At 43.3% G+C, this 25,112-nt stretch overlaps 1 protein-coding gene across 2 annotated transcripts in view; it reads right to left on the bottom strand.

Moving 5' to 3' along the window:
* PREX2 (phosphatidylinositol-3,4,5-trisphosphate dependent Rac exchange factor 2) overlaps positions 1-25,112 on the bottom strand; it is a 167,055-nt gene that overhangs the window by 21,300 nt on the left and 120,643 nt on the right. For both annotated transcript variants that reach the window (XR_010794303.1, XM_066623633.1), the window contains exons 33-37: positions 24,502-24,604; positions 19,716-19,859; positions 12,980-13,094; positions 3,783-3,849; positions 478-668 (exon numbers count right to left, since the gene is read on the bottom strand). Coding sequence is in view for 1 of the 2 variants with exons in the window: in XM_066623633.1 (XP_066479730.1) it covers positions 478-668; positions 3,783-3,849; positions 12,980-13,094; positions 19,716-19,859; positions 24,502-24,604 (620 nt within the window). In the remaining variant the exon portion in view is untranslated. The remainder of the gene's footprint in view (positions 1-477; positions 669-3,782; positions 3,850-12,979; positions 13,095-19,715; positions 19,860-24,501; positions 24,605-25,112) is intronic.

Consider the following 25,112-nt stretch of genomic DNA (forward strand, 5'->3'; position numbering starts at 1 on the left):
GTGCATGGCTGAATCAAGTATATTTTTATAACAGAAAAGCTTTCTATTTTGCACTGTTGTAAATTAATAACCACCCTTCTACCATGCACTGTTAGTTCAAGTCAAAGGGAAATCTTCTCACCTCGTCAGATTTTGAAAGATCAACTAAGTTTTTATACAGCACATAATCCAACCAATGGGAGTTACACATTTTCTTAACCTTTTCACTGATACTAAAGATAGATTAATGTTACTATGCACATACTACATAGTAAAGGAGGCAGGTAGCTGAGAGTTGATTCCTGGCATAAGGTCACCCACTGAGCATTTAGCTGAACCAAAGACTTCCACCGCATAGTTCATGCTCTTAACCACAGTGTTACACCCATTCTACATATACATTCAGAATAAATGTACCAATGTTGAACTTAAATAAATTATCATTCTTCAAACTCAACAGATATGATTACAATAAAAGAAATGAGCAAATTATCATACCGGTGAACTCCACTGTTGCACATGATAATGTGGCAAGCTCCAAGTCTGCTACAAAGTTCTGATGAGACTGACAGCAATCCAACTCCAGAGGCACCACAGGCTGTGTAAGCACAGGACGCTGTGCGCTTGGATTTTATAAAAGACACCATCAGACGATAAAGTTCATCCAAAGAATTGATGGGTCGCATCAGCTGCAAGTGACAAAACTTTCATTAAGAGCCCAATCCTATTAATTTCTGCCCTGCTGATGCAGGAGAGCAGTCACAGAGGTCTCCTCCAGGTACATCTCTTTCCTTACCCAGGGATAAGCCTCTGTGGTGCAAGATCCCCACCAGCAAAATAGTGTTGTCTGCATTGACCCAGGATGGTGGAATGGACCTGGGATTGAGATTTAGTGGTTCACTGCTGCAGCTGAACCCCGTCTTCATGAAGCCAATCCACCCTCGACCTCGCTGCCCCATTCCACCCCAGTGGTGTCACTAGGATTCATGTCACCCGCTGCAGGAGGCCTACGCATTACCCCATGCACTGGGCGGGGCAACGCCCCAGGTGGTGGTGTGGTGATGTACCATCACCCCGCCCCCACTGGTTTTTTGGCTGTACCTTTTGATAGAACACAGATATTTCAATGTGGTTTGTTTCATTGCATTCTGCATGAAATTACGCATTGATTGATATGTAACATGATGGTCTTATTCCTCCAAACTCTGATGTCAGTGATTTTGAAAACTTGTAGAGTCTCACACACCCCATGTCAATTTACTAACACCTTATTGCAGCAGTTCTCAAACTTTTAGCACTGGGACCCACTTTTTAGAATGACAATCTGTCCAGGACCCATTGGAAGTGATGTCATGGCCAGAAGTGACATCATCAAGCAAATTAAAATAAATAATTATAAATAATTAAATTTTTAAAAAAGAAATAATTAAATAAGGGGGAACCAGTCCTGTTCCACCAAGTGAATCTACTCTGAAGTAAGTCCTATAGTGGTCAATGGGGCTTACTCTTAGGAAAGGGTGGGTAGGGTTGCAGCCTGTGAGCCCAATCCTATGCATGTCTACACAGAAGTAAGTCCCATAGTGGTCAATGGAGTGTACTCTGTAGTCTGCCTGCAATAACAACCCCCCAAAAAACAATCAGTGAGATTTCCAGCCCTCCCAGTGCCCAGTTTAAAGTTCTTCTATTTTAGACATATCCATATAAAGACCCACCTGGCTTTAAAAGTGCAAAATAGAAAACTTTCCCCTTGAAGCCTCTTTTCTTTGTCCTTTTTAGTGGGGGGGAAGGCTGCCTTCTGGAGCATTTGTTGTGCTCCAGTTCCATTGGATCAGGACTCTTCTGGTGGCCTCACATTCCCCTTTGCCTGGCCTGACCAAAAGGCAAGGCACGTCTGCCTACTCACGAGTAAACACGACCACATGGCTGAGTTTGCTTTCCATAGAGCTCAAAAGACTGCAGTAGGGAGGGAGGGACTTCCTTCTCAGGTGTTTTGGGGGCTGCATTCATTGGATCAGGACCATTCTGATGTCCTTGGAGTCCTCTCAGCCTGCGCTTTCCAATGGACTATGGCAAGTTCGCCTACTCATGAGTAAACGCGGCCACATGGCTTCATTTCCGGCTCAATAGATGCAGCTGGGAGGGAGGCAGGGACCTCTTCCTCCCTTTTGTGTTTTTGGGGGTTGCACTCATTGGATCAGGACCATTCTGGTGTCGTTGGATTCCTCTCAGCCTGCCCTTTCCAATGGACTATGGCAAGTACGCCTACCCACGAGTAAATGCGTGATATGGCTCACTTTCACTTTCCATAGGGCTCCATGCATATTTTTCCTTCTGGTTTTTTGGCCATAACTTTTGAAGGAAAGGAGCTATTTCAATTCATTTGTTTGCATTGTGTTCCACTGGACATTCCACATCCAATGGTGTATGGTGTGACAGGGTAGCTCCCAATGCCGCGATTTTAGCACATCCTCCCCCCAGGGTGCATCACCTCCCAGGGCGCGTCACCCGGAGCAGCCCGCACCCCCCTAGCGACACCAGCGTTCCACCCTCATTCCACCTCCCCTGCTCCATACCACCTTCCCCTACTTCTTCACCTCTGTCGGCAGGTCCTTTTCACTGCCCTGGTGCACGCAAGAAGAATCTGGCCTTCCTGTCAGTGCACTAACACTGCATGAGTCCATGCACTGCACAAATGCTTTCACAAGTGCCGTAAGGCAGGTAGTACTTGCAGAACGCTAGTTCCACCAGCACTATAAGCAATGGATTTTTTTTTTTTTTTTTTTTTTTTTTTTTTTTGCAAAAAGGGATTACACACCCCAGTGAGCCAGGAAAGGGAATGAATTTAGGCTGCTTCTAGAACAGCGGTTCTCTTTGATTTCCACAGCCCTGTACACTCCTAGACAAAGTCTCAGGGAGCCCTGCTGGCACATACATGGTGTCTAGAGGAGCAAAAGTGCCAGCTCATTCATGGAGTGGTCCAGTGCTGAGCTTATAGTGGTCACTTATGATTGTGAGACCTCTGATGGGGGCTTAGGGAGCCCCAAGGCTCCTAGGAGCAAACTTTGAAAAACATTGTTCTGTAACATATCAGGCTTCAAAATAAATAGTAGCAAGCTTCTCCAGAATAGTGCTTACTTTCACAGCGCCTTAAGAGTGGGAATTATTAAATATAATCCAGCCTTTAACCCAGGGCTTTTCAAACTGGGGCGTTGCGACACCCCAGCCTGTGAGCCCTGGCCTCTGCCCCCTTAAGGGGCGGGGGCAGTCTGGAGGCAGGGAGGAGGCAGTGGCACAATCCCTAGGATCGTGCCACCCAGGGGGGCTGCAGGGGCTTGGGTGCACTTACCCAAGCCTCCTGCAGCCTCCCCGGGCTGCGGGGAGCCCGGCGCAACCTGCAGCAGGGCTCCCTGCAGCAGTGAAAGTCAATGCAGAGCGATCACACGCGATCGCTCTGCATTTACTTTCACTGCTGCGGGGAGCCCTGCTGCAGGTCGCGCCAGGCTCCCCGTAGCCCGGGGAGGCTGCAGGAGGCTTGGGTAAGTGCACCCAAGCCCTTGCAGCCCCCTTGGGTGGCGCGATCCTGGAGATCACGCCACTGCCTTCCCCCTGCTCCCACTGCCTCCACCCTTGCAAGTACTTAGTGGCTCTCAAACTCTCCCAGAGAGTTTAAGAACCACTGCTTTAACCTATTGTACCCCATGACATATTTTCCTTGTGGAAGAAATACACTGGAATATTGGTCCAAGGAAAAGCTGATTGAGATGCCTGGAGAGTCTAATTACACACACATTATTCTGGCTTACCTTTTCTATGTACGCAGCTTTTGATGTTGAATTAGGTGGAAGATTTGACTTGTCCAGGTAAAATGCCCTGAGAAAACAAGACACCTACAATATGTTAATCATTCAAGAGCTTCTAAAATGCAAAGTTCTTTGACCTATTTAATTACATTGTTTAATCATTCAGGATACAAAAGAAAAGAAGAACCATTAAATCAATGAAGGTACACCATTTCATTCATCCCATCCTTGAAATCTATTGTAAAAAAAAAAATCTTGTAAAAATTATGAACTATTATGAAGTATAAGCTGTCTTGAGGATTAAACATGCATCAGCATAAGATATAAGCCAAATCTTTTGTAAATTTTCTTATAAATTTAAAGGATGCCAAACTGGTTTACAGTCCAATCCTAATCTGCGCTGGAATACGCATGCCAACTGACCTGTGCCATATCCAGTGAAGGCTAGGAGGTAGCTGCCGCGTAACTTGTAAGGGGATACATTTCCCCTTACCATGTTTCATGCTGCTGCCACCCCATGGATTGCTTGGATCTGTGCCAGCAAAATCACCAGTGTAACATAAGGCTGGCCAGGATGGGGTTAGGATCTGGCCTAAATGCCAGAGACTAGTCCTATCCCCCTCCTGGGCCCAGCCCAACAACCGGTTCACCTTCCCCCCACCCTAAAACACCCCTGTTCTGCCCTCCCACCACCAACCCCTTGCTCCGGCTGTCCTTGCATGTCACAAACCTACCAGCCTGGATCTGGCATAATCTTGCGCTGGCCTCCCCAACTCCAGATTAGTTGCAAATGTGCTTTACGGCACATTTGTGACACTCCCAGGCAGGTGTAAGGTACTTGTGCCTGCCAAGCACAAGTTAGGATTGCGCTCCTAGTTCTACATGGTGGAAGGAACTGAGACAGATGCCTGTTTGCATTACACAACTTTTAAAATGTCTAGAGTAGGGGTGTCAAACATAAGGCTCAGGGGCCAGATGTGGCCCGGAAGCTTTTTATCTGACCCTCAGGATCTCAGCTGCTAAGCAGTACTGAGTAGTTACTGCTGAAAGGGCAGCCCACATGAAAATTGGGCTCTCCCATAACTTGAAAAAAAGATCAAGATTTGCATATTTTCTCTTGTCATTTGCAGCTAATTAGTTCCTGTGAGCAAAAGAGCTTATTTTTGGTTGTGACCTATTTAATGACCTCACTTCTGGCCCTCAGCAGGCATCACAAATGCTATTCAGTCCTCTGTATGAAAGGAGTTTGACACCTCTGGTCTAGAGACCACACAACCCTTGCGTGGGACTGCATTACATTTACAGTGGCTCTCATTTGCCACTGCAATTAGAAACAGTTTGAAGAAGTATGTTAGCGATATAGAAATATGTATTTGAAAGATATTACAGTAGTTTCAAATACTTTATTTTGTAAGATAAGATAAAAATATGTCTTTGATTGAATATTTAGTCTATTCAGAATTCATCATGCAGTAAATCATCACTGCAGCACACATAGCACTTGTAATCTCCAGCACTTCTCTACTGATAAACCTTCTGTGCTGTATTAAAGTTTTTTAGAATGTCAATGTTATGGACAGTACATCACTAAGCTTACTTTTTCCAGTTTCAAGATGCAACTTCTTTTAATTAAGAAATATGCATTTTTCCATTTCAATTTAGAAACATGCAAATCATGCAAGCTCCTGATACTTTCACTTAAACCGAATTTGTAATATGCTTCAGAATGTACTCGGAATTAGAAAGAAAGTAAAAGAACAAACTGAATAGTGCAACAATGATTTCCAGAGGAAAAAAACTGCTCAAAGTACGTGGTCACAGCATATTGAAAGTTGTCAGTATTGATTGGGAAATGTTTTCTGTACTATAAACAAATTTTCATCATGCTATGCACAAACTGAATTAACAAAAACCACACACATATTCTGCTACAAAGCCACAGGCATTTTTTTACATCATACAAAATGTGTTTCTCTTTAACCATTATTTCAGAAATACAGTTAAGTTAAATCAAAGGAGTATGCCTGTGAAGTGCACAAAGTCATACAAACACAACAGAATCTTGTTATTGTGACTGACAGTTTTGTGGACCAGAACCCACTTCATTTGATGCAAAGAGTCATATGCTCATTTGGCAGATATTACAGATATACATAAGGGTATTTATTTTTCAGATTTCTGTACCACAATTCCTCCAAAGAGCTCAGGGCTGTGTACATGGATCCTTCCCTCCTCACAACAACCTTGTCAGGTAGGTTAGGACTGAAAGATAGCAATTGGCCCAAGATCACCCAGGAAGCTTCTTGCTGAATGGGGATTTCAACCTGGATCTTCCAGGTCTAACACCACAACCACTATACCATATAGACAAAAATACTGTAAACAGAGGAGCCAAAAGGCCATGAAATACAAGAGGTGCATTGACCAGGTATCGACCCACAAATACACATCAGTTTTTGGTGTAAGTTAGGGCCATGGTTATTGATTATGATGTAATACAGCCAATCAGCAAACACAGTGGGTCCTTTTTGTGAAGCTTCACTTCTTGTGTGGGCCCCTAAACGTGGAGAAGACAGCTAACCTGCCAAAGTCCTACTTTGGACAAAACTGCCCTGGTTCTAAGCCCAAGATCACCCTGCAGTTTTTTTCCAGTTTATCACCATCAAACCCTGCAAAGGGAGGCTAAGGAAACAGAACAGTTCAGCTCAACCCAAGATGGGCAGCCTTTGGGGTAGACATCCTAGCTCAAGCCTGAGAATGCTCAGAGGCATCCTCTGGAGATCAGATCTGGTCTTCCCCCCATCCCCTTGCTTGCCTAAGGGAAGACATCAGATCCTTACTCCTCTTCCCTGAACTGCACTATTCCTGCCAGTCATAGCTTACCTTACTAATGTAGGTACACACTATTATGTATTGTGTAATGCACACACTATTGAGCACAGTCTGCGGTAGGCAAGAATAACTCCACTCCTGAGCCAATCTGGAGTGAAGCAAAAAATTCCTATCTGGCCCCTATAGGTGGCAAGCTAGTCTCAGAATATGTTGAAGAGCAGGTGGGCTGGGCTCTTCACAGGATGAAGCAGAATGGTGGAGGGAGGTCACTACACTGTGAGGTGGTGCACCTGAAACCACCCTGTCATCAACTTAACAATCAGTGTCCTGGATCCTCCTCACATGATGCATCCACACATAGGGTGGAACCAGGCAAGAATCAGCTTTGCCCAAGTTTGCAGAGCTGCAGACCACCATTTTCATAGTGTTTTTGTTCCATTAATTTTTCTTCCTCAATTATTCATGTAAACAGATATCAGCTAACTGTCATTAACACCTCATGCATCCAATAAAATGGGATCTAGTCCATAAAAGCTTATACCACAATAACATCCTGATCCTGCGTGACCCTGCAGCACCGGTGCTGGGAGTCACAAATATGCTACGATAAGGCACATTTACATACTCAAGGAGTAAGTGGCGCCAGCATGGAGGCCTGTGCCGCCCCTGGCTGCCAGCAGAGCACAGATAAGTCCTGAACAGTACAGGACAAGGGCTGGAGGATGTGAGGAAGGTGCTTCTGGGTGGGGTTGGGACTGACTGAGGCCTCCTCCACTGAATCCTATCCCCGTTGTTGGGTTCAGAAGTCCAACACAGGGCTTCTTGACTCTGCAAGAGCAAAATAGCTGGCACAGACTCAAGAAGCCCCATTAAGCAGGCTGGAGCTACACAAATGTCTCCTTACCCTGAGGAGACCTCCAGTCTGCTCAATTCCAGCACAGGATGCAGTGGTAGCTGTTTGGAATAGCTGCTCTTGTGCTGGATAGGTTTGGGCTGTAAATCTATTAGCATTTAAGGTGCCATAGAATGCTTTTGCTGCTTTTGAAGTTAAAGCAGAATGGTCTGCACATGAACACAGTATAGGAAAATAATCAACTTAATGCAGAAAATGAAGTGTGGCAGTGTGATAGAATTTGCAATTAAACTAATTGTTCCATTGAGGAAGTCTGTTATTCATTATCTGAAGGCAATGAAACTAAAGAATGGAATTTGGTCTGAAAAATGAAATAATTTCCTCCACCAATTAGCTGATACAGAAAATATGATAGCACAACACTTGTACAGCTTTTCACAAAATTATCCTTGGTATTTCTCAGACCACAGCAAGCTGAGGACAGCATACAAATTTCCAAAGCACTTCACTTGATTACTAAATGCTTGTTTAGGACCTTAATCAAATTTTATGCAGAAAGCTAATGGAAAACATGGCATGATGCCCAAAACAAGACAATATTTTCTAACCTACTTAAAGTGACAAGCATGAAATCTTAATACATCGATCCATGTGCCAAAAACTGTAGCAGATCAAAAACTGCAGCAGATCATTTTGTAAAGATATATAATACGTACCAGTAAAAATACATGAAATTATTATATTGCACAAAATGTATATTTGGAAGTAAATCTTTAAAACCTACTAGATCAGTGGTTCTCAAACTGGTGGGTCACGACCCACCAGTTCGTGTAATGCTTTTCCTGTCCCTTTAAGGGGCAGGGGAAAGGGGGAGGCAGCAACGTGATCCCCAGGAGGTGCCCTGCGCTTGCTATTTCTGAAGATTCCAATCCTGAGGGAGCCCAGCAGAGAGCTGCACAGGGAGAGCTCTCTGCACATCCTGCTGCTTGCCCTAACACACAGTAAGTAAAAGCACCCCTCATCCCCCTTAGTGACGTGATCCTGTGGATCATGTCATTGCCCTAGCCCCTCCCCTGAAAAGACTCACTGTGGGAGTAAAGCTCCCAAAGAGTTTGAGAACCACTGTACTAGATTGACTATCCAATCCTACCCCCAATATCATGCAGCTGTGCAAATGGAGGCTGTGCTAGATGTTATGGTGGTGGGGGTTGGACAGCCAGCAGGAGGTAAGTAAAAATATTTTTTTACTTCCACCCTGATAAGTTGCCCAATTGCCAATGGGTCTCCTCGAACCTACACCAGCTGTACGTCCAAGGAGAACAGGGTGAGTCTGCAGAAAAATGGAAGATAGAATTCTATATGTGCAACTTCTGTCAGATTCACCCATCCTTCCCTGACAGCCCCTGATCCTCTCCCAATGCAATCCATTATTCCCCCTCCCATCCACAGCTTGCCCCCACTGCCCAGCACCTGCTAAGCCTCCACCACGTGTACAGCACTGCCTAACATGTGAGGCAGCAGCCTGGAAGTGTCTGGTGGCTTTTGTGCCATTGTAAAGGACTTTACATCACTGGAATGGTAGTTCCTTGTGACACAAGGCCCCAATAAGATTGGGGCCATATACTAATCAAGCTATTCAAAATGTATATATGAAAGGAAATCATCCTGATTTGGCTTTCTAGGCACTAAAGAATAAGGTCAAGAATCTAGAAAAAGACCTAGATCAAGGAACCCAATAAAAGAACAGATGAGACTCCAAATTAGAAATCAGATTCCAAAACATTATTAAGAAAGTTACAAAGGAAAAACAAAAAATCACATAGGCAGGGTTCTGGATCGAGCATGGAAATATGCATACAGAAATAACTCCTATCTTTTTCTTATTATATTTTTCCTGAATTCTACCACATGGAAGTTTCCTAATCATTCTGACTTTTTAAAATCATCTGTAGTTGAGTACCACTAGGCTGTTTGCATAAAATTGATCACGATTACAAGAAGTCACTCAAAAAGATTTAATGATTCTGCCAATTTCTTCAAGTACAACAGAAATATCAAAGTTACTAAAAACATATTTGCACTTCAGTCTATAGAAAGATTTTTGAAATTTCACTCTAGTGGTGGCACAGCACTCCATTGAACTTGTATCACTAATACCAGATTGGTGTTTGTTAGAACAGCATTGTAAGCACTCTGAATCATAATCTGAAATGTTAATAATCTTGGAGCACTTCTAAATAGCTACTTGAGATATTATTGGAAAGTATGCTGCTCAGAAAGGGAAACATAATTTGCAACTGAGTTAGATGTGTTTGCAAACTTGGTTTAAAGCCAATTAAGATTAGCATTAACATTGGTGTAGATGTAATCCTCCGCTATGACTAGCTCTAAAAAGGGGAAGGGGAAGGAATCCACAAATGAGTGGGGGGAGAGAAAAAGGAAGTCGGTGGGAGGCTATAAGCCTGATAACCATCTCTATGTGTACACATGACTGACAAATTCATAAAAGATGGCTTCATAATTTCCCAGGATGGTTAAGAAATGCATCTGTCTGAAATTCTAATCTTCATCTTGCTTACTTTTTTCAGTGGATGCAAGCCACTTTAGAACTCCAGCTGAAGGCTCCTATAAAGGTCAAGTTTGCTATCAGGAGAAATGAATCCTTTCCATTTACTGGGTATCTGAAACAGTAATAAACTAATCTTGGCTGGAAGCAAGGCTCTGACAACCTTTATTGGGTGCAATTTTAATGGAGTTTTGACTAGTAAAATTAAGTAAAATTCAATAATTTAATCAGTTTAAATTATCCTGTGAGCATATTGATAGTCTTTGAAATCAACAGAAAATGAGGAGTAGTACGTGGGACTGGCCCATTCGTGATGTAAATGAGCCCATCTGCAGTGGGCAGCAGATTGGAGTCCAATCTGTGGAGGGGCGGCTAACAAAAGCCCAGCATCTTCCCTCAATCACCATGGACAGTGTCAGACTCCTTATTGGCCCCTTCCTCTGTACTTCTCTGATCAAAGTAGGCAATGCAAGGCACACTCTCAGCTTTCTTTGAAGAGCCCATGCAGAAGGAGTGAGATTGCACTGTTCCAGTCCTTGAAGCACAGTGATTTGTGCACAGTGACTTTCTGCCACTGGGTAATTTAAAAGCATTTGGTGGGGGGAGAAGCAAGATCATTCTTTCTTCCATGTCGGCCCTTTAAACAAAGGAGGAAATGTAGAATGTCTCTAGGAGCAATCCTAGGATGTGTCACATTTCCTGATTTGATTCCAGAGTCCAATCAGGACTTACCTGGAAGAAGTAGCCAAGTAAGAAGAGGCAGGAGCTATGTGCTGCTTCAGGCCGCCCAACAGTTTCAGCTGTTAGTACTTTACCAAATTCAGCTTAGACCCGTTTAGATTCCGTATGAGAAAATTAGACGTAAAGATTAAGCATTATTTAGCATTACAGTAAGCAGGTTTTTTTTTTTAACTTTAATTGGTTTTAAAATAATTCACTGTCAGAGATGCTTGTTAAACTGTATTTGACTTTACATTTTGCCTAATTTTGCACGCTCATGAAGAGATTAACTGATCTAATCAAAAGCTCTGGTAATTATACTCTGCTTACAATGCAATGCCTAAAATTGAGCTAATGTATCACTAAGGTCCCTTAAGTTCTTTAAAACTGCTGAAGTTTCATATTTACAGAACTACTGAAGTAATAAAGGTGTTCAAAAAATATTGCTGACTTGATTACTTTATCCTTTTTGAGAAACATCTTCCCATCAGCAGAACATAAGGTCACAGTAAATTTATAGCACTAACTTCCTTCCCAACTTAAAATCAGAAAAAATCAGCATACCAGTTTTCTTGCAAGTGCCAAGAAACAAAGCAAGAACTACCGAAGTCTAATTATAAAACACAACAGCAGTCTAGCTGAAAGTTTGACAAAGAAATAAAGAGCCATTTAAAATGGGTAGTGCACAGTAGCTTTTAAATTATCAAGTCTACATTTTAGAAGTAGGCTCTTTGCACGTGAGAAGTTTCCTGCCTATCTCTATGCATCTATGTTTGGAGAACCCTGGCATTTCATATGTTGTGCAACAAACTTCAATAGACCACTGTGTGGATGCTGGAACAAGTGGAAAGGTTAGATTTCATGGCAAACTGGTGTTGATTGGCTGTCTTAACAGAAGGCTGTGTGGCTTACACTGAGGGTTTATTAGGTTAGCTGGTTTGGAAAACCAGTCAGTACTATTAAAGGCACATTTGTACATTCTTGCACATTGCCTTTTAAAAAATCAAGAAAAAAAGGCAACTATAATTGACCTTTCAAGTGATCCCTTTTGATACTTTTTGCCAATAGTTCTGAGTTAGAGGGCAAGGCCACCATATATGGGGGGAAAAAAAATCAGGCACAGAATAATGAAACTTCCAACATTTAAACTGATTAGTCTTATGGGTGTTCTTTATCTTATGTAGCATTAGACACTAATTCTAGAATATCTCATCATAGTTCTCTCTCCCATTTATAGAGCAGGCTTCACCTTTTAAAGAGATTGGATTCTATCCAGATTCTGTGTATTTTTAAACCTAACATCCCTCCCCCCCTTTTATTTTTTTTTGAAAAAAGGTTACTCTTGGATGACTGCTCTTTCACTACAATACACTGATGAAGACAGTGGCAGACTTCCCCAGCCCTGTGCCTGGAACAAAAGTCAGCGATGGCATCCCCTGTGAGATGCCCCCCACCGCTCACCGCAATGAAATAGAGTCTCATGCAGCTCCAGAATCAACCGGAGAAGCCGTCTGAGGCTTCCCAGTGGTCTTAAACTGTGCTTTTGGCAAACCAGAAGCATAATTTCCAACCACATCTGGAGCCTCAGTAAGGCTTCCACATGGTCCCAGGGGTGCACAGGGCTCCACACCCGGGGCAGTTGCCCTGTTCAGTTAATGGCAGGTCTGCTACTGGATGAAGACATTGGTATAACTTTGTTGATTTAAGAAATGATTTCATAAATTCAGTTAAGTATTGCATAAACTTTCAATTCTAAATCCAATGTGAGCAATGTATTGAAACAAAATATTGAAGCTCTGGTGCTTTTGCAGTTTAATTGCTGTCTTATACCATCCCAACTCAACACTGATCATCAGCAGTTGCTGTGGCCATGGTTAAAGTCATTAGAGATAGATGGATTGCAAAAGGTCTTCAAATTCATCCCAGATGTCTTATGACAAATGCGAAAGGAGCATATTTCAACCACCATGATCAAAATACAAATGACTTGTATCCTAAGTTCCTCTTCCACGAACAGAAGGCATTTCCATTTGTGAAAGGGCAGGGAAAATTTTCACTTGGCTCCTCTTAATTCTGCAGCCATCTGTGCCCATACAGTCTTGTTCCATGAAGTCTCCCAGAACCTTTGTGTGGCTTTTTGAAAGGTGCAGGAGTCTGCGGTGCTAAGGTGGCGAAAAGGAAGTTTGCTTGCAAGAACTTACTTGTATTTTTTGATAGCTGATAACTTACCTGAGTTTTTGGTTATACTGTTTTACTTTTTCCAATGAAGCTGCATTAATCTGGGCTTGAAATTCTTCTACTGAGACACTGTCTCTATAATAGTAACCTTCCATGCTTTCAAGTGCTACAACAGAATAGAGAAGAAAAAGAAAAAATTAGCCATATATTATTTACTATTGCATCTAACTATAAATGTGAACAGTTCTCTACATATTGATTTGTATTCTAATAACTTTTTTCTCCAAATGGAAGACGATTGGGACGGAGTGTAGGGGGTTGTGGAAGAAAGGGAGATCAACAAAAATTGGATCCCTCTCTTATGCAAATGCACTGGTGCCAATAGGGGGTACGGGCCACACCAGGTGACGCGCTGGGGGGGGTGACGTGCCCTGGGGAGAATGCGCTAACTTTGCAGCTTTCAGAGCTGCCCCGTTGTGCCATATACCATCGGATGTGGAATGTCCAGCAGAGTGCAATGCAAAAAACAGAATTGAAATAGCTCCTTTCGTTCAAAGGTTATGGCCAAAAAACTGGAAAGAAAAAAAATGCATGGAGCCCTATGGAAAGTGAGAGAGCCATATTGCATGTTTACTCATGAGTAGGCGTACTTGCCATAGTCCTTCGGAAAGGGTAGGCTGAGAGGAATCCAACGGCACCACAATGGTCCTGATCCAATGAATGCAGCCCCAAAAAACACAAAAGGGAGAAGGAGGCCCCTCCCTCCCAGCCCTATGGAAAGCTAAGCAGCCTCATGGTTGCGTTTACTTGCAAGTAGGCAGACGAGCCTTAGTTGGTGGTCAGGCCAGGCAAAGGGGAATGTGAGGACACCAGAATGGTCCCGATCTGATGGAACTGGAGCACAACATATGTTCCAGAAGACAGCCTCCCTCCCCACTAAAAAGGACAAAAAAAGAGGCTTGAATGGTAAGGGGAATGTTTTTTATTTTGCACTTGTAAAGTCAGGTGGGTCTTTATCTTGATATGCCTCAAATAGAAGAACTTTCAACTGGGCACTGGGAGGGCTGGAAATCTCATTGATTCTTTTTGGGGGGTTGTTATTGCAGGCAGACTACAGAGTAAGCTCCATTGACCACTATGGGACTTACTTCTGTGTAGACATGCATAGGATTAGGCTCACAGGCTGCAATCCTACCCACACTTTCTTGAGAGTAAGCCCATTGACCACAATAGAACTTACTTCAGAGTAGATTCACTTGGTGGAGCAGGACTGGCTCCCCCTTATTTAATTATTTCTTTTATTTTAATTTAATTATTTATAATTATTTATTTTAATTTGCTTGATGATGTCACTTCTGGCCATGACATCACTTCCAATGGGTCCTGGACAGACTGTCATTCTAAAAAGTGGGTCCCAGTGCTAAAGTTTGAGAACTGCTGCAATAAGTTGTAAGTAAGTTGGCACAGGTGTGTGTGTGTGTGTGTCTACAATTTTCAAAATCACTAAAATCAGAATTTGGAGGAATAATACCACCACGTTATATATCAATGCGTAATTTCATGCAGAATGCAATGAAACAAACCACATTGAAATTTCTGTTCTAACAAAAGGTACAGCCAAAAAAACCAGTGGGGGTGGGGCGATGGCACATCACCACACCCACCACCTGGGGCGTTGCCCTGCTCACTGCATGGGGTGATGCGCAGGCCTCCCGCACTGGGCGACGCAAATCCTAGTGACACCACTGTGCAAATGAAAATGCTTCCATTCATTAAAAAACCCACACTTTATGTATTCTTTCCATTTATGTCCCTGTTTTCACCTCATTTGTTCTGAAGGTGGCTAGCAACATATAAATAAAATAATTAAGGCCCAAATCCTAACCAGTTTTCCAGCACTGCCATAGCTGTGTCAATAGGATTGGAAGGGAGGCTGGAATAGTAAAGAGGAGCAGAGGTAAGAGAAGGCAGGACTGCTGCAGGTGTCTGGTGGGGTGCCTGAGGTATAGGAGTGGTTTGTCTGCCCAGACCTACACCCGCCCTGGGGTGAGGCAGTGGCAGAATTCCCAAAGACCCAGAATGTGGCACTCACAGTAAGCTAGCAAGTGGTTTGGGTGCCTCAAGTACCCAGGAACATCCTACCCTGGGCCTCATTATTACAGAAGAACCTCCACCTAAGCTGCTTTGATACTCTGAAAAGGTAGGCAGTAAGGAAGGGTGAAGTCAATCCAGAGAGAAAGGACAACCCCTGCCCTGATTTATTAGTTCTTGTTGGACCAAATAAAGAGAAATAAATGAGGACCAAAAAAAAAGAAAAAAAGAATTGTAAATGTTTATAATCTACTTCACAATCCTACAAATCTGGAAAAATATAAGAATCAGATATTGTATTGCTGTATTATCCTTGTCTGAGCGAATATCTCTGGTATCTATTTCACTCCTTAGATTTCCTACCCACCACCGTTTTCTCATCATAAGTCATTCCCTTATGTTAAATTTCAATATATTAAGTGATCTCTTTATAAAAATCATGCACTTTTATTAGAATTATTCCATTCTGTCTTTGTTCTTTTTCTTTAAAAGTATATATACTATGGAAGGTTTCTGAGTCTCTCTTTACTGTTTTCCCCAGAAGAAACCATGATTTCTCTGTAAGTTAGTTGCATTAAGAGTGATACACAAAGCAAAGCACATTCAACATCTTTTTTTCCCACTTTTTGGCCAACATTGGAAATAGCCCTATAGCCCAATCCTATTGTAGCGCAGTGCTTGTGGAAACGCCTGTGCTATCCCACAGGTGCCAAATACACATTGATGGCTGCTGGTGGCGAATCAGTGCTGAGCAGCGCAGGGTCATGGGGAGGGCAGAACAGAGGTGGAGAGGGGTGTTTCAAGGCAGTGGAGGGTGGGGAGGGGCAGTTCAGGTCAGATGTGGCCTTCACCGATTTCCAACTCCTATCCTGGGCCTGAAAGCCATATACAGGGCTTCTTGGACCTGTGCCAACAATTTTGCTGGTACAGATCCGAATAGCCCCACTGGGCAGGCTGGGGCTCAACACAATTTTAGTGCTGGATACAGTGTGGGCTGTGTGGTCCCGTTGTGCCAGTGCTGAATAGGGACTGCCCATTCTGTATTCTTATGTTCCACGAACACAGTCCAGTTAGGAGATAACGTCCCCAAATTACTTATTTATGATTTGTAACATGTTCCCAAATACACCAGCATAGGATTGAAAGCTTAACTTTTCTTCATTACTAAGTCTTTATCTACTAATGTAAGAAAAATTTATGTAAATCTGGAGCTGATAAAATTAGATCTTATTAGGTGAGTAATCTCGTTATTACATTGAAATTGAAATATTTGAGGGGCAGAGTGTATTAATAAAATATTTTGCAATTAGGAATACTGCTGCTTTGAAAATAAAAAGAAATTTCAAGTGTTTGTTCCCCTAGGGAACAATTAGAAAATGTACCCAGTAAGCAAGATTTTGATGAAAATAGCTTGTGGGTTTACAACCCTTAATGTATGCTGAATATTAATTCTGCTAAAAGTTCTTCAAATGACCAGTGAATAAATAATTCATTCATTGCCCAGCCTCCCTTAAGTGTTTCCAAAGTTTTTAGCATCGTTGGTGTACAAAAAATAGTTAAGGATGTTGATCAAATTACATGCACAGACACTTGAATTAGATCACTTGGAACACTGATTTATAATGTTGTGTGCTAAACCATGGTGCAGAATCAAATCTGTACATGAAGGCCTTTGCTATTTATCGTTCAACAATAGAAAATCACTACATGTAGTAGCTCCAATTCAGTTCAACTCTTAGGAGGTCTAGATAGGAATGGCATTGGCATCATCATAGGCACTGAAAGATACAGCCAATTGGTTCAATGGGGTTCAAATGAACGATGGGGGCACACATCCATATCGGCTATGCATGCAAAAGGCTGTTTCTTCACATGTATCTCCCTAGCTGATGGGCAGCCCAATCCTGAGCTGCCCAGTGCGTGGGACTGCAGCAGTGTCAAAAATGGCTGCTGCGGAATCCTGAGCACTCAGCTGGCAGCGCCAGCGGCTCCTTGGAAGAGGGCCTCTCCTTGCCCTCTGCCTCCTCCTTTCCTGGACACCTCTTTCCCACGTACCTCTCCACTATCTCTCTGCTACCCAGCAGTTCGTGCAACTGCCAAACAGCGGAGCACTGGTGCTGCATCGGTGCTTAGGGTACATTTGCAACAGTATGTGCCAGCAATGAGCCGGCACACACTGCATGTGATTGGGCTCTAAGAGCCTAATCCTATACCCCAACATGTTGCATCAAGAAGCCACACCAGAAAGGTACGTGCTGCATGTAATGGGGGGACCTGAACGCAAACGGAAATTAAAAAATATTTTTACTTACCTCCGTGTAAGCCCTCAGTACCCTATTGATCTCTTCAGACATATGCCACCTATTTTGGTGCCGCATGTCCAAGGAGCAGGGAAGTTCTGAAAAAGGGGGAGGCTAAAATCTGAACTGCAAGACAAACTGCTCCCTCCCCACCCCCAGTTCCTCTCCCAACATGCCCTGTTCTCTCTCCCCCCCTCCCCCGTCCACAATCTGTCCCAGCTTATCAACACTGGTGTGTCCCAGCTTACCAGCACTGGTGCAGGGCACTAGCCATAGCAGTAGGCCACTGATGCTGCTGCTGCTTTGTAGTGGCGGCTTTTAAATAGCCTCCAGCAGCACATTTCACATGTCATCGGCAGCTGATTTATAGCTATGGGACACTGTAATCTCTTATTGCAAGGTTGAATAATATTGGACAAAGGGAAATGGCTTTGTGGCTAACATGTAAAAGTTATTAAAATTTTACAGATGTAGATCTTTAATCTTATGTTTTTTTCTCACAAAGAGACAAGAAACTAATAGTGCCTATGTTTATATTTATTAACGTACATTTAATAAAATAGCATATGCTCTAACATCACTACAGGCAAGTTCCTTGGGGTAATAAAGTGTTATTAAATGAAATTTTATTGGGCTCATGTGAAAGGTGAAAATGAACACATCAGTGCACACACATGGCCAGAGCAACTGCTAATTAGTATAGCATAGTATGTGAATTCCACACAAGCGCACCACAGCGGCAGTGCTAATTTCTACCTCTTGCTCTCACCTAGAGAAATGTGCCTGGAAAAGTGTGCAAACCAAAAAGCCTTGGAATGTTCAGTCAACACAGATGCAAAGCACCTCCTGCAAAACAGAAGTGCTTTGCACCTGCTTTTACTGATTCCAAGCCTCGGGGAGTGCAGCAAAGGGCTGCACAGGGCTTCCTGCACCTCCTGCAGCTTCCAGCAGCCCTACCTACTTAAAAGTAAGTGAAAGCACCCCCCCACCCTTCGCCCCACCCATAGGGACACAATCCTGGGGATAGCCTTCCTGCCTCTCTCCTTCCCCTGCCCCTTAAAGGGATGGGGGAACCTTTCCACAAACTGTTGCCCACCAGTTTGAGAACCAGAGTTAAGGTGTATTTTTTGGCAAAGTCATTTGCTCAGTATGAGGGAGCTTTCCTGTTCCTTCTCACATTTGCATTGGTTCTGCTCCAGGAATTTTTGTTGAGAGTTGTTCAACAAATTGTTCTGAGGAGTGTGGGGTCTGATGCCTCTTAGTCTCAGGGATGTTTGAAGGACACCTCTGTGACCCATTCGCAAGACAAATCCAAGACTCTACACTGCCAGAGTCTTAGATATTATATATAATGTGCCCAGGTGACAATGGCAATTCAAGATGTCTTTGCCTGCATAATCTGGCATGCCAACTACATTCTTTCTTGTCTCAGATCAGTTCTGATTATGGCTACCCATGCACTGACTGCATCAAGTTTAGACCACGGTAATGCAGTCTATGTGGGGCTGCCCTTGGAACCACAATTGGTACAGAATGTTACTGCATAATTTTTGACTGGCGTCAGGTAGTATGATCATGTACCTACACTGTCACATCAATTATACAGGCTGCCAGTCTTTCAAAAGATCTGAAGGAATGGGAATGGGCCATTGCACATGAGAGGAAGTGGCCTTTTAGTCTTAAACTGTTTAGGCCTTGAAAGATAATTACCATCACTTTGAATAACACCTGGAAACAGACTGGCAGCCTGTTCCTCTGCATTGCACTGCCAGTGGAAATTCAGCTTGTGATGACAAGGTATGGAACCTTCTCCTGGTGGCACTTTGCATGTGGAACTCCCTATTGGTGGAAACGAGGATGGCTCCCATCATTCTAATGGAAGCGAAAACACATCTTTTCAGGTTTGTGTTTGAGGTTTAGTTCTTTGTTTATATGTAAATTGAATATATATTCAATCTGCAACCATTATAGATGTGTAAAAATCGGGGGGGGAGACTTTTTTTCTGTGTTTGTATCCTTATCCAATATTTTATTTTGCATTGTGTTTATTTAAATTGTCTATAAGCAGCCATGGATACCTTCTGATTTGGGAAAGGCAAGATAAACATACTTCAAATACTTATTTTAGTTATTTATTATATTTTTATCCTGCCTTTCCCTTGCTTCTGTGGGTGCTCGAGTCAGCTAACATAAAATATACATAACAGAACAGCAAAACAAAGAACCAAAGAGCTGCAAGCAATATTAAAACAATATATAAATTTAAAAACAGATAAAGGAGATGGCATCAGTAAGAACAATGGCAATAAAAACAGATAACAAAGGACCATAAAACAGTGTACAACATAAACAGCAAAAACAATACAATTTTAAATAATATTAAATTAGTAAATTACCTTGTGCAAACAGAACTGGGTAAACCTTAAATCCTCCACCATTCTTCAATCTTTGAGGAAGTTGTTCAAAATGGTAACTATCAAGATAAAAGTAAACTTTCAAGGCTTGCCGGCTTCCTTCTGCTTGATAGGTGATTGGCATATCTAAAAATATAGTTGATATTACAATTTTGGCAAAGCTTAGGCTATATCTAGCTATCTAACATCTTTCTCTCCAACATAATTAATCTCTGTGGAGAAAATAGAATTTCTACAACAGGATCTTCCCATATCCTCCATAACATGGAGGACTACTAAACCGTTACATGACAACTTTACAAAATGAGTGTTCCCACCTTCACATCGTTAGTTGGTATTCAGCAGATACAGCCTCTGCGGGCTTCAGAATGCCTTATGTGGCATAAAAATGTCACTTCTGGTTTCTTTCAAGAAAATGGAAGGTGTGTTTTTGTCTGAAAAGTTCATTCTGAAGCCCGCAGAGGCCCTGGGCAGACGCACACGGCTTCTACAAGCTTCAGAAATCTCTCTGAAGGGGGCTGGAGTACAGCTCCAGTTTCCTTCAGAGGTATTAAGGGGCTGAAGATTGCAAATTTCCTTATCCACGATTTTCAGTATCCACAGAGGGTCTAAGAACTGATCCCCTGCAGATACTGAGACCACACCTGTATGTGATTTCCCCCATAACAGATAGGAATTTGACACTGATGTGCAGTTTTGGGAGAGTATTTCTATGGCCAGTGACGCTGTTCAAAGTCTGAATGTAGCTTCACTTTTTGGCTTTAAAATCAAGAACCAGCCCCAAATGAGTAAACAAAAAGGTTATACAACCTTATCTTGCACACCATGACTACATTCCTGCCCTTTTTTCCCCTCAACAATGCCTTGGATCCTGACCACAGCATGATCTTGACCTCACATCTTCTGCTCCCTCTAGCTCTCTGTTATTGGCAGGTATTGCTTCTGACTTCAGACTTGCCTCTGATTCTTATATCCTAGGCTGCCTTTTCTGAAACTTGATCTAGTCTGTTTCAGATGAAACCCCAAGATCCATGGACTGCTAGTCTCCTGCCCCAATTCCAAAACCTAAAAGATTGAAGCTGGTTCCTACTGAAGCCCAACATATCTGACCTGGTAGAGCTAAGACTTGGATTTTGCCTGGGCAATAGTCAGCTTTACCTGGACAACTTTTCTTGGTCAGGCCTCAGGCCAGATTTCCTCCGGCAGTCCTCACAGGGACCCCTGCATCCAGCTTTCCATTCTGCTGACTCTCTAGGCTACCTTCAGTTGTCAGAATTAGCATTAATACTGATGCTCACATGAAATTGCACAATAGTTAGATCCAAAACACAAAGTTGGGGAGAACTTGCTAATAAAACTAGAAAGAGAGTTACAGGTGTGCTCTGTATCTGCAGGGGGAACTGTTCCATAGACACACACCCCCAACGGATTTGGAAACCGCGGATACAGGAACACTATAAAAATAGAAGCACTCATGCGCCCATTAATATAGTTAAGCTTACTAGGGTGAGGTTTTCTTGCTTAAACAGGTCGCTATACACATTTAAGCTTATTGTAGTTGGCAACCTTCACTCTCGAAAGACTATGGTATCGCGCTCTGAATGATGGTTCTGGAACAGCATCTAGTGTGGCTGAAAAGGCCAATTCGGGAGTAACAATCCCTTCCACACTAGGAGCGAGTGCAGTCTGTCCCTGGTCTGTCTCCCTGGCTATGGCCTTCCTTCTTTGCCTCTTTGCCTCAGTCTGTTGGCAAAGTGTCTCTTCAAACTGGGAGAGGCTATGCTGCACAGCCTGCCTCCAAGTGGGACGCTCAGAGGCCAGGGTTTCCCACCTATTGAGGTCCATTCCTAAGGCCTTCATATCCCTCTTGCAGATGTCCTTGTAGTGCAGCTGTGGTCTACCTGTAGGGTGCTTTCCCTGTACAAGTTCTCCACAGAGAAGATCCTTTAGGATCTGGCCATCATCCATTCTCACGACATAACAGAGCCGACGCAGGCGTCTGTTTCAGCAGTGCATACATGCTAGGGATTCCAACTCGTTCCAGGACTGTGTTGTTTGGAACTTTCTCCTGCCAGGTGATGCCAAGGATGTGTCAGAGGCAGCACATGTGGAAGGCGTTCAATTTCCTCTCCTGTTGTGAGTGAAAAGTCCATGACTTGCTGCAGTACAGAAGTGTATGCAGGACGCAAGCTCTGTAGACCTGGATCTTGGTTATGTTCTGTCAGCTTCTTGTTTGACCAGACTCTTTGTGAGTCTGGAAAACATGGTAGTTGCTTTACCGATGCGTTTGTTTAGCTCGGTATTGAGAGAATGAGTGTCGGAGATCATTGAGCCAAGGTACACAAAGTCATGGACAACCTCCAGTTCATGCGCAGAGATTGTAATGCAGGGAGGTGAGTCCACATCCTGAACCATGACCTGTGTTTTCTTCAGGCTGATTGTCAGTCCAAAGTCTTGGCAGGCCTTGCTAAAACAAATCATGAGCTGCTGGAGATCTTTGGCAGAGTGGATGGTGACAGCTGCATCATCGGCAAAGAGGAAGTCACACAGACATTTCAGCTGGACTTTGGATTTTGCTCTCAGTCTGGAGAGGTTGAAGAGCTTTCCGTCTGATCTGGTCTGGAGATAGATGTCTTCTGTTGCAGTTCCAAAGGCCTGCTTCAGCAGGACAGCGAAGAAAATCCCAAACAAGGTTGGTGCAAGAACACAGCCCTGCTTCACTCCACTTCGGATGTCAAAGGGGTCTGATGTGGAGCCATCAAAGACTACAGTGCCCTTCATGTCCTTGTGGAAAGATCTGATGATGCTGAGCAGCCTGGATGAACATCCGATCTTGGGGAGAATCTTGAAGAGGCCGTCCTGCTGACCAGGTCGAAAGCTTTTGTGAGATCTATGAAGGCTATAAAGAGTGGCTGTCGTTGTTCCCTGCATTTCTCCTGCAGCTGTCTAAGGGAGAATACCATATCAGTGGTGGACCTGTTGGCTTGGAATCCACACTGCGATTCTGGATAGACGCTCTCTGCAAGTACCTGGAGCCTCTTTAGTGCAACTCGGGCAAACAGCTTTCCTACAATGCTAAGGAGAGAGATGCCACGGTAGTTGTTGCAGTCACCCCTGTCACCTTTGTTCTTGTACAGCATGATGATGTTTGCATCCCTCATGTCCTGAGGTATTACACCTTCTCTCCAGCAGAGACAGAGGATTTCATGCAGCTCAGTGACCATTATCTCTTTGCAGCACTTTAGGACTTCAGCAGGGATGCTGTCTTTTCCAGGTGCCTTGCCAAAGGCAAGGGAGTCCAGGGCCACGTGAAGTTCTTCTAGGGTTGGTTCACTGTCAAGCTCCTCCAACACAGGCAGACACTCAATGTTGTTCAGCGCTTCTTCGGTGACTACATTTTCTCTGGAATATAGCTCAGAGTGGTGCTGCGCCCGATCCCGGATGACCTCGCTTGCAGCAGACTTCAGAGGGGCAATTTTCTTCTGTGTTGGACCTAGGGTCTGCTTGATACCATCATACATCCCCTTGATGTTGCCCATGTCAGCTGCTATCTGTATCTGGGAACAGGGCTGTAGCCAGTAGTCGTTAGCACATCTCCTGGCAATCTGCTGGACTTTGCTGCGAGCAGCTCGGAGGACCTGCAGGTTGCGCTCACTGGGACAGGCCTTGTATGCTGCTTGAGCTCTCCTCTTTTCCTCAATGACTGGTTGTAACTCCTCAGAGTGGGCTTCAAACCAGTCTGCCGTCTTGTTGGTCTTCTTGCTGAATATGGACAAGGCAGTTTTGTAAACAGCATTCTTGAAATGTTCCCATCTGTTGGATGTATTTGCATCGGCCGGGCCTGGAAGAGTTTCCTCAAGCGCTCGTGCAAATTCCTCCACTTTTCTCTGATCCCAGGTCTGCTGGTATCAATGCGAGGTCTTCCTTCCTTTTTCGTGTGATACAGTCGCTTTGTTTGCAGTTTCACTCTGCTGCACACCAGGGAGTGGTCAGTGTCACAGGCAGCAGCCTGATAACTGCGTGTGATCTTGATGCTGGGAAGGCTGGAGCGTCTGGTGAGAATCAGGTCGAGCTGGTGCCAGTGCTTTGATCTTGGGTGTCTCCAAGAGTCGGTGCATATGCACTAATGAGAGTGACAGGTCCAGCTGATGACTGGAGCTGCAGGGACAAAATTCTTTCACTTCCCTCAGTAGGTGGGATGATTTAGGTGGGATAATTTACACATTTAAGCTCATGGCATTACAAAGCTGGCTGCTGATAGAGCTAGTTTAATCCAGCATTCAGGCTAAGATTAAACAGGAAGCAATTAACTTCCGCTTCCTGCTTAGTGTTAGAACTAGTTTAATCCAGCATTCAAGCTATAGGCAGCCTGCTGTGTAGCGCTATCAGCTGAATGCTTATAGTGACCTGTTTAAGCAAGAAAATTATACCACAGTAAGCTTTTTAACAGTGTTAATGGGTGTGCGGGTGGCCCTCGATCTGCGGATAACTGAATGCGCTGATACGGAATCTGTGGATATGGGGACCTGTGTGTAATGTATGAGCCACTGAATTTATCCTAGTCTCCCATCAATTGTTATGAAACTGGAAATGTTGCATCAGCACTGGGCCACAAAATGCATGGATATTTATTCCAAACTAAGAGTTCTATAGTTCTCAATGCTCTGTATAGGCAGATAAGACACAAATGATAAAACTGTTAGCTACTTTGCAGCTATATCCTTCCATATTTTGAAACAATGAAATATACATACTTAGGAATACTCACTTGCAACTAGAGATTCTTGTTGAGATTGTTTAAAATAAAACATTACTTTCTCCAGGTCAAACAATGCAACTAATGTGTCTTCTAGCATAGCTTGTTCATCAGTCTGAAAAAAGAGACCAATAATAATTCTACATTGATGTATATGGTTATTAAGATTTACTGCAGATGGTCACATCCTGTTTCACTGAAGCAGCAGTTAACCCAATTAACTCTCGTGAGTAATTGATGATGGATTTATTTCTATTGAGTTTCAACTCCATCTTCTGCTGTCAAAAGAAGATTAGCCATGATGAAATATGTTACATAATAGCATGTTAATTTACAGTCTGCCATGAAAGCTATGGCATTTAAACACATGGAGCTATAATTGTTGTTTATGCAAATGAGTACACTCAGAAATTCAGTATCACAAACTCAGCTTAAAGTTTAAAATGGGGGTGAGAGTTGCTAACAATGCTTAGAACTTCAGAACTACATCTATGTGTATTTCTATGGTTTGTAAATGTTCTTAGACACATTATTGAATCCTTGCTAACGAGGAATGCATTAAAGGAATGAAACTTACAGCCCAATCCCAGCTAATAACCCATGTGTTCATGCAGCAGCACCAA

Source organism: Tiliqua scincoides, chromosome 4 (assembly GCF_035046505.1).
Source record: "Tiliqua scincoides isolate rTilSci1 chromosome 4, rTilSci1.hap2, whole genome shotgun sequence".
NCBI lineage: Eukaryota > Metazoa > Chordata > Lepidosauria > Squamata > Scincidae > Tiliqua > Tiliqua scincoides.